Here is a 12,084-nt window from a genome sequence, read left to right as displayed (position 1 = left end):
CATGTGCGCCCCACACCCCAGGAGGCTGACTGATGGCTCGGTATGAGGATAGTGGGTTCTCTCTGACACGCCTCTTCTCTGGGACTGGAAAAAAGCCATACTTGGCCTGGTGGAAGGAGGCCCTCCCCCGGGAATGGGCCGAGCAGCGCGCCTTTGGGGGAAAGATGGGGGTAGGGTCTGAGGACCAGAGGCTCCTCTGGATGTTCTGCCGGCCTCGCAGGGCCGGCCCAGATAAACCCCCTTCCCCGGGCAGTCCAGGCCCCCTACTCACCCCCATCACCTCCCCGGTCCACGATGGGAAAGGCCCTGGCAGCCTGGGGGTTCACCCGGGAACACCCCACCTCCCGGGCCCGTGGGTCAAGGCCAAATAAGGCCGGGCTGCAGCGGCCCCGCCCCCGTCCCGCCGCCGCCGCACATTCTTCTGCCTTGTAAGGCCCGGCGCCGCGCCCCGCCCCGCGCCCCCGCCTCGCCCAGCCCGGACCCCAGCGACGGCCCGCCAGCCCCGGCTCCGCACCCGCTCCGCGCACCGAGCCAGCGCCTTCTCCGCACCAGGTGGGAGCCCGGCGGCCCGGGTGGTCTAGCGTGGGCGGTGTGACGGCAGCGGCCCGAACTTGGGGACGCAGGGAGGTGTCAGAGGGCCCCTGTGCAGGGACAGCTCGTGGGCCTGGCTGGGGCTGCGATGTTGCTCGGTCTGACGGGGATTCTGGCTGGGTCTGGGCAGCAGGGAGACTGTTCCCGGCTCTGGGAACCAGTGGGCCTATGGCCAGGGAAGACTGTCCGGGCCCTGCCCCTTTGCTGTGCAGTTAGAGGTGCCAAGCCCAGGACTCGGGATGCCCGGGAGGACGGGAGGGCGTTGTGGCTGCCGGTGTTCCCTGCCCTAGGGGACCCATGTGTGTCCTCCAGAGCGTCCGTGTCCCATCCCCCATCTCCTGGGGCAGGAGAGAGGGATGGAGACCGGAGTAACCCCCGCCCACACACACGGAGGCTGTGTGCCGCGCCCCGGGGCTTGCCCGCTCTGAGCCATCTGCCCACCTGGGCCTGCCGGGTGGGGAAGTTGCGCCAGGGGCCCTCTGCGGGCTCACCCCGCCCCCCGGCTGGACAAGGACCTGGGCTTCAGGACCTGGTCCCTGCTCCTCCCCAGCCCTCCAGCTGCTCTGGCTACTCTCAGGAAAGGGTCAGATAACTGCCTCAGATGAGGTGAGTTTACCAGCAAGGCATCTGGCACTGCCAGCCATAGGGACCATGAGGTAATGGGGGACACGGGCCTTGTCTTTGCTGTTACGGTGGGATGTCGGGCACCAGAAAGGGGGAGGTGGCACCTAGTTGCAGCAGGCCAAGTACCCGCTATACCGGATCGCTGGTGCCTAGGGTCCCCAGGAGGAGGAGGGGACGGCTCCAGGGCTAAGAGGCCAGCCTGTCTCTGACCCCAGTCCCTCAACCAAGACTGGAAACTGCCTCTGGTCACAAAGAGTCCTCAGCCCCTCAGGAGCCATCCGCCCACCATGAAAGGCCATCTGCCACCCCCAGACCCACCCCTAGCCCAGGGGTCCTGGCTTCCAGTTGGACTCTACCCCTCTCATGGACACACCACTTCTCGGGCCTCAGTTCTTTTAATTGCACAGTGAGGGGCGCCCCACTCTCCCCACCCTGCTTCCCAAGACTGCTGGGATGGACAAACTGTACAGTTCAGTGCTCCAAGCCCTGTCACGGCCCCTCAGCACAAGAGGGCGGGGATGGGGTGGCCAGGGAGGCAGGGGAGCCCAGCTAGTATCAGAGCAGTGGGTGAGCTCTTGGCCGCTCCCGCCTCTGGTCGTGGCTTTCTCCCTCATCCTGCCATGTCTGCCCTAGAACTTTACGGGGGGCAGGGGGAGGGAGGGAGTGACAGTGATGATAACCATCACGGCCTCTGCTGGGCCCGATGGACTTCTTCTCGGCTGTGGGTGCCATGAGTCCAAGTCCCCAGAGAACATCTGGCTCAGGGAAGGAGTGGGCCCCTCAAAGCACTAACCACAGGACAGCACCATCCCACTCCCACCCAGGTCAAGGGTGGGAAAGGCTTTTGTCTACGCACCCTGAGCCACAGGAGAAGCCCTGAGGGCCAGGTGTGTCAGTCCAGTGGGACCCAGTGGGACAGTCTATAACTATAGGCAGCTGTGGCTCTGGGGAAGGGCTGGGGCTGGCCAGTGTCCCAGCTCAGGGTTTAAGATCTCAAAGGCCAAAGACGGCAAATGGCTTGAACAGGGTCATGAGATAAAGGCCTGGCGACAGATCGAGGAGCACTTAAGGCTTCCTGCAGATCCTCGACAAAGGGACTCAGGGCAGAGGAAAGAGGGAGGCGAGCAGGCTTGGGGCCTCGGCCAGGCCCACAACTGCCCCAGCTGAGGGGCACATGGCCCTAGGTCTTCAGGGGCACAGTCCCCACTAGCCATGACAAGGGTTCAGGGAAAGAGCCCTTGCTGGGCCTCAGTTTCCCCATCTGTACAGTGGGGCCAGCAGACTGGCTGCAGTTGCCTTCACAGTCATTCATTAAACAAGCATCTATGAGCACCACCGTGGCTTAGCTTTAAACCGGGGGACTTACACCAGCCCTGATTGACTGTGAGGGAGACAGACCTTTAAGTGCTTACTGTCAAAGCCAGGGTGGGGGGACTGCTCCCCAAGGGCTGTCTGAAGAACTGGGCTGGAGAAGGAAGGGCATTCCAGGGGGAAGGACCAAGAAGGAAAGTCGGCGGGGGGGGGGGGGGTATCTGGGGAGCAGACATAGATGGCAGGAGGGACGCCATGAGGGATGCCATGGCCGGTCAGAGACCAGGGCAGGAGGGGTTCACACAGGGCCTTTGATGCCAGGCTGAGGGGCCAAGACTTGCTAGGGGAGGGGAGGGTATGGCAGGAACCCTCAAGGGTTTCAAGGTGAAGTGTCTGGGTCTGTATGCAATGGGTGAGACAGGCTGGAGGCTCGGAGACCAGGTCTAAACAAGGGTGACAGGAAGCTGGGGTTCTGAGCCCGGGGGGGAACTTTATGCTCCTATACGCACTGAGGAGTGAGAACAAGGAGTAGGGCCCAAATCAGGTCTATCTCCCACCCTAAGGGGCTGGTCAAGTGTGGACAGGTCGGGGGAAGGGAGACTGCCCAGAGCACTGGCCTTCCAGAACCTCCAGAGGAGGGAGGGCAGAGGGATGGGGAGGAGGAGAGGATGAGGAATGTCAGGAATGCAGGGCCGCTGACCCAGCTCCTTCCTGCTGGTGGGGGCAGGGAGCCTCAGAGCCTCTTACAAGGCAACCCACCTTGTAAGCTGGAGAGAGATGGACAGTGTAAATGCTATTAAGGCTTAAAGGAGATAAAGCACGGAAATGGTTGGCACTGAACCCAATCCTAAGTGTCTTACCCAAACAGTTACAGCAAAAATAGCTTCCTCTGTGCTGGGCACCATGCCAGGGGCTTCTTGGGCACTAAATCAATTAATCCCTTCGGCTGGGCACTCCTATCCCATTCCCAGATGAGTATACTCAGAGAGGTAGAGGAAGTTGTTTCAGATCACACAGGGCCAACGCTGTATGCTTCTGTGATGAGCTGGGTGGCAGGAGCCCCAGGCCTATGGGAGCACGAAGACTGGCCCAGGCGCTGACAGCCGAGCAGGGGCAGGCCAGAAGATTCTCTGGCCCGGGGTCACAGGCTCTCCCACTTACACCCACTGCCTACAGGAAAGCCCCACACGCCCGCAGCCAAGATGTCCAGTAAACGGGCCAAGGCCAAGACCACCAAGAAGCGGCCACAGCGGGCCACATCCAACGTCTTCGCGATGTTTGACCAGTCCCAGATCCAGGAGTTTAAGGAGGCCTTCAACATGATTGACCAGAACCGAGACGGCTTCATTGACAAGGAGGACTTGCATGACATGCTGGCCTCGCTGGGTGAGCAGGGGCGGGGTGTGGGAGTCCAAGTGGGCCCAGCAAGGGCTGCAGCTGGAGCAGGCGGTGGGGCTGCTCATCCCTTACGGGACACTTCCTGTGCACTGACATGAGGCACCCACCCTGGAGAGTAGCTGCCATCACTTTCTCCATTTAGCAGGTAGGGAAACTGAGGCACAGAGCAGTTCGCCACTGGACTTGAACCCAGACAGGCCCACTCCAGGGCAGGACTGCCTCAAGCAGATTTGTGGATTGGGCTGCCCGGTACCATTTCATTTAAAGAAAGGGATCCGCAACTACAAGCAAGTTTGAACTGCATGGACTTTCCATTGTACAATGGGGAAACTGAGGCCTTAGAAGGGAGGCCAGGGTATCTGCCCCCCTCATTTAGAGGTCACCTGTGTCAGGCTCTGAGAGGCTGACTCCAGCGATTTCCCCAGAATCAGAATCAGAGCTGAAAGGGCTCAGGAATCTAGTGCATCTCACCATTGCTCAGATGGGGAAACTGAGGCCCAGGGGCCAGGCCTCCAGACACCAGCCCCCAGCCTGTGGCTCTGCTTCTACATCCCTCCCCATGTGCTAGCCACAGACAACCACCCTCGACCCAAGTTCCTGGTGCCCCCTTCATCCAGGTGAGAGCACCTCAGCCAGACACTGGCTGGGGGAAGGGGTGGTCTCTGGCAGTAGAGGCGGCAGCCTAGGGTCAGATAGGCCTGAGTCAGTCCCTGGCATTGCCCCTCACAGCTGGGCAGTCCCGCTCTGTGCCTGTTTCCCCTCCTGTGCAATGGTGACCCTTGTGTGCACCCCAGGGTGTCTGGTGGGAGAAGCAAGCAATGTAGAGGGAGCAGGAGGGCTGACATCACACACTGCCCCCACCCTCGGCACCACACCCCTCCCAGCTTCAGGCCAGACTCACCTGAAGGCTCCCTCCCTGAGGAGGTCACCAGCAGGAAGGAGGACTGAGGCCTGGCGAGGGGAGGAGCTGTGAGTCCCAATGTCACAGCTCTTCAGGCCTCGGCCATCCCATGGGGACAGAGCAGAGTGTGTGAGGCTCAGAGGAGACAGGGACACGAAGACTCCCTTCCATTTATTGAGGGAGCGCCTGCACCCAGGGCCCTCAACCCCAGAGACTTGATGACAGTCCTGGGCATCTACCCAGAAAAATCCTCACTCCTGTTTGTAGCTCGTGTCAGTGAGTCCACAGATCAACCATGGCCTCTGGTTAAGAACATCAGCCTCTGGGAATTCCCTGGCAGTCCAGTGCTTAGGACTCCACAATTCCACTGCAGGGGGCATGGGTTGGATCCCTGGTCGGGGAACTCAGATCTTGCATGCCGCACCGGCATGCCCAAAAACAACAAAAAAAGGAACATCATCCTGAGGTTAAAAAACAAGAGCAGCAAATAATAAAATAATAACAAGAAGCAGCTCTGCAGGTATTATCTTAAATCTCAAAGCAATCCTATTAGGTAGGTGTGATTATCATTCCCACTTTATACATGAGGAAACAGAGGCTCAGAGAAGTTAAGTAATCTGCCCAAGGTCACACAGCTACGAAGTGGTAGGGTTGGGATTTGAACCAGCAGTCGATTCAAATCCATAGGGCCAATGCCAATCATCGTTTTGCCCATTTTACAGCCATTGCCTTCTTCACCTTCACAATCCTCCTCAGAGGCAGGGGAAACGGGCATAGAGCTGGGATTCAAACCCTGGCCTGTGTGGCACCAAAGCTCACTGGTTTAACTACTTTCAAAACTGTGCCTGGGACCTGGGGTCTGGCTGCCTGGCTTCAAATGCTGGCTCTACCCCTTACCCGCTGTGTGACTAAGGACAAGTCCTAACCTCTGGGCCTCAGGTCCCACCCCTGTGAAGGGGGATAAGAATGCTGACCTCACCGGTGGTGAAAGTTAAAGCGATAAGGCACATGGAGCACGGGACGCAGTAAGCGGTCAGCAGATGGGGGCCCTTATACTTCAGTGAGCATTACCCGGGGCGGACATCCAGACCCCAGACCTGAGGAGGAAAGTGGTCAAGGCCACCTGCCAGGAGAGCGGGGAGGGAGCAGTCAGAGAGCCGTCCGTCCCAGAGAGATGCTTTACAGTTTACAAAACGTACTGTCTCCTGTCTGTGGGGCCATGAAGGGAGGGGACAGGGAGGAGGGAGGGGACGGGAGGTGACAGCAGGCACAAATGGCCCTCCCACCACAGGGAAGAACCCCACGGACGAGTACCTGGAGGGCATGATGAGCGAGGCCCCGGGGCCCATCAACTTCACCATGTTCCTCACCATGTTTGGGGAGAAGCTGAATGGCACAGACCCCGAGGACGTGATCCGCAACGCCTTCGCCTGCTTTGACGAGGAGGCCTCAGGTCGGCAGCCTCTGGATGGAGGCCTGGACAGGGCTGGGCCTGCACACCTCCCCCAGGGCACCCCCGTGTATGCCGGGGGGACCCGGCCACGCTGGGACTTCAGGGCCCCTTGCCCCCAAAGGCCAGAACAGAAATCACCCATTTCTGTTGCCAGAACTATAAAAGCTATGCTACTTTCTGGTTTTCTCCCCCAAATGCGAGACTAAAACAGCCCACATCCACCAAGCTTTCCCATTTCCTAGTTCACCTGTTGGCCCAACGCACTAGGCCTCTGCTTTTTACCCTTCCAGACACCAAACCATTTCAGGCCCTCTGGCCAACAAGGTACAGAAACCAGCCCCCATCCTCAAATCTTCCAAAGGGCTTCTATCTCACAGCTGGTTTCTCCCAGGGACAGGCCAGAGCGACGCTGGCAGTAGTTGTTTCAGCAGTTTCTCAGGGGTCACAGGCACACCACTGGCCTAAGCATGTTCGAACATTTTCCTGACTGCCATCACAGTCCCCTACCAGGTTGGCATATTTTCATCCCCATTTTCCAGATCAAACAGTCAAAGAGAGGTTAAGTAACTTGCCCAAGGTCACACAGCTAGAAAGAAGGGGGGATCAGCATTCAAACTCAGGCAGTGGAACTCTGGGGCTCAGGCTCTTAAAGCAGGACATAGCCAGCACCGCCCCACAGCCCCAGGTCCCCTGCAGAAACACCTCCGACAGTTCCATGGGGAAACTCTTCCCTATGGGCCCTAGCGACCTTGAACTGAACAGAGACCAGCGCTGTGGCTTTTCCTGGCCCCTCCGGGGTCTGAAAGGGCTGGTGGGGGCCCCGGGGATAGAGGGTGTTAGGTGTGTCCTGGCCCGAGTCCCTGTCTCATGGCCCTGGCCCTGCCCTGCAGGTTTCATCCACGAGGACCACCTCCGGGAGCTGCTCACCACCATGGGCGACCGCTTCACAGACGAGGAAGTGGATGAGATGTACCGCGAGGCGCCCATCGATAAGAAAGGCAACTTCAACTATGTGGAGTTCACCCGCATCCTCAAACATGGCGCCAAAGACAAAGACGACTAGGCCAGCCCAGCCCCCCTGTGCCCAGGCCCGCGTCCCAGTCACCCGCTCCCTCAGACACTGTCTGCACCGGCTCTGCCCACAAACCCGCGAGCCCACAGGCCCCTCTCAGAGGATCCTCCCTCTGAGGGGTTAGGGTCCCAGCTTCCAGTGGAGGAAACGGGCTGAGAGAGTACAGTGCCAGGCAGGGGGCAGAGCGAACGTGAGGCGGGGGCTCCCCCCGTGACCCTCCAAGGAAACCCCATCTTCTTGGGACCTGGGCTAGAGGCTGGACCTGGAGGCACCAGGGGAAGGCCCCTCAAGAGAGCCCAGACCTCGGCTGCTGCCCGCCCACTCCCAGGCTGCTCCCCACGGGCAGGGCCCTGCGTCCTGGTCTGGGACACCACTGCACGTGCAACCCTGTGCAGGGCATGAAAGCCCTTCCCCAGCCACTGCCACAAGCACGCGAACCTCACCCAGGCCCCCTCTCAGAGGACAGGATGCCAGTCCTGTCCCCTACACCCTGCCCAGCCACCAGAACACACGCCACCCCGCCGGGAGTGCGCTCCAGATGAATGTAGGGTGGGCGTTTGTCTCGGCGAGACAGAATGTCTAATAGAAGGCTGAGCACTGCCTTGAGTCTGTGTGTCAGTGACTGGGGTGGAATAAAGGAGCCCCTATGCCCCAAACACCCTCCCACCCTCTCCTTCCATCCCCCAGGGCTGCCCCGATCTCTCCAACCCGGCCCCTGGCCCAGGGGAGGCTCAGCTGAGACCAGACCAGCAGTGGGGAGCAGACAGGTGCTGAGGGGAAAAGCCCTCCTGGCAGAGAGAGGGCAGAGTGGGGAGGACCCACAGGAATCACCACAGCAAATCCCAGGGGGGGTCTGGGCCTCTGAGGGGGCAGCGGTCAAGGTCACAGCGTTCAGGACCAGAGCCTGGATCTCCAGGGTCACCTCAATGCTCCTGGAAAGTCAGGTGGTCCTGGAAGAACAGGGAGGCTTTGGGAACAGTGAGAAGGGCTCATCCCATTAGCTCAGGATGGAGATGAGAATGAACGGATTTCTCGCGGGCAGCTCCAGGCAGCTACCAGGTGTGTTCTGAGCTGCACCCGCCACAGCTGGAGGGTCAGTTCAGCCACATGACCAGCAGCACAGCAAGCCAGAGCTTTTCACATCCCACATGTGCAAGAGACGGGCAGGACGGGATCCCTGTTACATCTGAACGATGGTGACACTGACCGCGGTGCCTGGAGCATAAGGGGAGGGGAAATAATGGCTGAATGAACAGAGAGTCAATAGCGACAGGGACTGCCTGAGGTCACCCAGTGGGTCTGGGGCAGAAAGAGCTGGACCTTGGCCTCTGGACCTTCCATGGGGCTCAGGCCAGGGCTGGACACATCCCACCCGACCCCAGCAGGGAGCAGGTGCTGGGCCCCTCTTGGTCCCGCTGCCTTCCCTAAGGGTCACCCAGAGCCAGCCAGCCACAGTGTACGACAAAGGTCTGAGATCAGAGCCAAGGGAGCACTGAGCACTAAGGCGATCCTGCACTGGCCCAGGAGGCCTAACCTCCCACAGGTCTCTGGCCCTATCGGGGCTCCAGGCCCCTTCCAGCCGAGCCCTGGTCAGAGCCCCATGAAACCCCTCCTCTTGCCTCCAAATTGAGCCCCACAAGTCCTTGATCTCAACTTTAGACGGAGCCAGCCCCAACCAGGCCCAAACACTCCCCAGACTCAGTCCCAACCACACCGCACCCTTGACCCCGACCCCAGACTGTGGGCCCCGAGCGACCCTCACCCCAACCCCACGCTGAGTCTGGCCACCCACTCACTGCAGCCAGCTCCCAGGACTCCCAGAGCACTGGCCACAGATCACTCGGCGGGGCCACTGGGGCATCAAAGGCCTTCCTGGAAGAAGGCAGGGACGTGCCGTCAGGAACAAACCTCCTCGATCCCAACCCCCGGTTTTGTCACAAGCCTACTCCCCCTCCACCCCAGAGAGAGGAGGCTTCACACCCAGGTGTGGGCGGGACAGGCCCAGTGCAGCCTCCCTGGTTCCAGAGCTGGCCTGGGGCTCACGGGACCCAGCGGATGGGAAAGGGGAAGTGTTCTGTGTGGAAGGGCAGGCCAGCAGGCCAGGGGGAATCTGCAGGAGGCGCTAAGAGGGAAAGGGTGTTGCAGGGAATGGAAATGGCCTGAACAAAAGTCTGGGAGCAGGAGTGCATGTGGCACATACTCAGGAGCCAGGGGGAAGGCAGTTTTTCACTCATTAATTTATTAACATCTCACAGCAGCTTTTTAGAAAAGCAGCAGCAGCAGCTAATGTCTTATTTCTCACAGGCAACATTTAGAGGTAACAGTGAAGCACCCCCAGAACTTTCAAAGTCTGGCACAAAACTCAGAAGACACACACACACACACACACACAAAGACCAGTGGATTTAAATGCATGAAGACTAAATGCTTCTGTAGGGCTAAAGAAACCATAAGCAAAGTTAAAACCAAATACAGATCGGGAGAAAATATTTGTAGCGTGATTAATAAAAAATATCAATGACACTATCCTATAAAAAGAGCTTCAACCATTCAATATGAAAAAGGCAGGGAGTCCCCTGGCAGTCCAGTGGTTAGGACCTGGTCAGGGCAGCCAAAAAAGAAAAGACAATGGTAGGAAAAAATGGGCAAATAATATGAAAAGAGAATCTCAGAAGAAATATAAACACTTAATAAACATGTTTTATTTTATTTTATTTTTTGGCCATGCCACACGGCTTGTGGGATCTCAGTTCCCTGACCAGGGATTGAACCCAGGCCATGGCAGTGAAAGGCTGGAATCCTAAACACTAGGCCATCAGGGAACTCCCTTTTTTTCTTTTTTTTAAATAAGCATTTTTTAAGTGTTCGATATCATCATATAATTGTAAAAATATTCTATTTTTCCTAGTTTTTTCTAGTTTTAATTCTTATACTTAGATCTTTGATGAAAGTGCCTGGGTCTTTGACAATTATATTCTCAGGAACAATAGTTCTATCTGGAAAAAGTTGTGTGACCTCAGACAACTCACATGATTGTATTACTTTTTGTTTGTTTGTTTTTTTCTTAATTAAAAAAGTTTTTAATTGTGATAAAATACACACAACATAGAATTTGCCATCTCAGCCATTTTTACATGTCAAGTATATTCACATTATTGTGTAACCATCACCACCATCTCCAGAACATTTTCATCTTCCCCAACTGACACGCTATTCCCATTAAACGCTGAGTCCACATTCCCCATCCCCTCAGGTCCAGGCAACCACCAGTCTACTGTCTGTCTCTATGACTTTGACTACTCTAGGTACCTCATTTAAGTGGAATCATAGAGTATCTGTCCTTGTGTCCCTGGCTTACTTCACTTAGCATAATGTCCTCAAGGTTCATCCATGTTGTAGCAGGTGTCAGAATGCCCTTCCTTTTGAAGGGTGAATAATATTCCATTGTGTGTATATACCACATTTTGCTTTTCCATTCATCTGCCCATGAATGTTTGGGTTGTTTCCACCTTCTGGCTATTGTGAATGATGCTGCTATGAACATGGGTGTTGATTAGGTTTTTAATATATGTAGAGCACCTACTATGTGCCAGGCACATAATAAGCACTGGAGCTCTCAAATGGACAAATCACAGTTCTGATATTAAAGGAGTTCACAGGGTCATGGGGAGACTGTCCAGAAACCAGAGAGCACTGAGTAGTTCAGTGTGATAGGATCACAGAACAGGGATGCCCTCAGGTGGGAAAGCAGGCAAGGATCCAGGAGAAGGTGAGAAGTGAGGCATAAATCAGGCCAGGTTCCCTCAGGCAGAGGAAATCACTGATGCAGAAGGCTGAGATCACAGCTAAAGGGCCTCTAGCACAGAACAAGGAGAAAGAGCCAGGCTGTGGCTCCCTTCACCACCAACCCAGAGACTCCAAGCAAGCCAGAGGGAGGTTAAGGGAACTGTCAACACCACCCCAAAACAGAGAGTCCTCTGGGACCATGGTTGGGCTGCAATGGATGAGGTGGGGATGTGTAAGAGAAGAAGGGTAAAGAGCAGCCCAAAGCAGAACGGGGATTCTGGGAGGGGTGGAAGTCTCTGGGCTGCGATTTTTTTGCCTCCACCATTTATCCCGAGCGTCAGGGTAACCTTGGGACAAAGACTGGAGACCACCCAAGTCCCTAGGCTTTCCTCTTGTTCCCATGAAGAAGACAGCACTTGAAAAAGAACTGCGCCAGGGTGGAGCTAAGACTAACACCGAGGCAAAGAAGAATTAATGAACCAAGACCAAGAATTTATTCGTATTGTTAACAACTATAGTACAAGCCAACAATTCTTTTTAAAATATTTATTTATTTATTTTGGCTGCACCAGTCTTAGTTGCGGCATGCAGGCTCTTAGTTGCGGCATGCGGGATCTAGTTCCCTGACCAGGGATCGAACCCAGGGCCCCTGCATTGGGAGTGAGGAGTCTTAACCACTGGACCACTAGGGAAGTCCCTCCATGCCAACAATTTTGAAAACCTAAACAAGTGAACAAATTCCTAGAATAGAGCCTTAGAAATGGCTCAGAAAGAAATAAGAGTTATAATAAAACATTTAAAAATAGGAAAAAAGTTAAAAGAGAGCCTGAGTTTTCTTCTAAGTATTGGTAAAATAGAAGCAGTGGTTAAAAATCTTCCCACAGCAACTAAGAACCGACACAGCCAAAATAAGAAAAGAAAAAGAAAGAAAGAAAAGGAACATTAAAT

General features: G+C 56.2%; 1 protein-coding gene across 1 annotated transcript; it reads left to right on the top strand.

The window, feature by feature from the left end:
* Positions 1 to 444: 444 nt before the first annotated feature.
* Positions 445 to 7,950, top strand: MYL9 (myosin light chain 9). Its single transcript, XM_060120417.1, has 4 exons — positions 445 to 552; positions 3,703 to 3,912; positions 6,117 to 6,278; positions 7,169 to 7,950. The coding sequence occupies exons 2-4, from the start codon at positions 3,729 to 3,731 to the stop codon at positions 7,339 to 7,341; spliced, it is 519 nt and encodes a 172-aa protein (XP_059976400.1). The 5' UTR covers positions 445 to 552; positions 3,703 to 3,728; the 3' UTR covers positions 7,342 to 7,950.
* Positions 7,951 to 12,084: the final 4,134 nt, after the last annotated feature.

Source organism: Mesoplodon densirostris, chromosome 16 (assembly GCF_025265405.1).
Source record: "Mesoplodon densirostris isolate mMesDen1 chromosome 16, mMesDen1 primary haplotype, whole genome shotgun sequence".
Lineage (NCBI taxonomy): Eukaryota > Metazoa > Chordata > Mammalia > Artiodactyla > Ziphiidae > Mesoplodon > Mesoplodon densirostris.
Note: the sequence above shows the minus strand (reverse complement) of the source record. Positions and strands in the feature narration are given on the sequence as shown.

What these genes read in the sequence shown, in the direction of transcription:
- MYL9 (XM_060120417.1), top strand. Translation starts at nt 3,729, where the DNA reads ATGTCCAGTAAACGGGCCAAGGCCAAGACCACCAAGAAGCGGCCACAG. An exon ending in TGACATGCTGGCCTCGCTGG is followed by an intron (nt 3,913 to 6,116) that starts GTGAGCAGGGGC and finishes CTCCCACCACAG; the next exon opens with GGAAGAACCCCACGGACGAG. An exon ending in CTTTGACGAGGAGGCCTCAG is followed by an intron (nt 6,279 to 7,168) that starts GTCGGCAGCCTC and finishes CCTGCCCTGCAG; the next exon opens with GTTTCATCCACGAGGACCAC.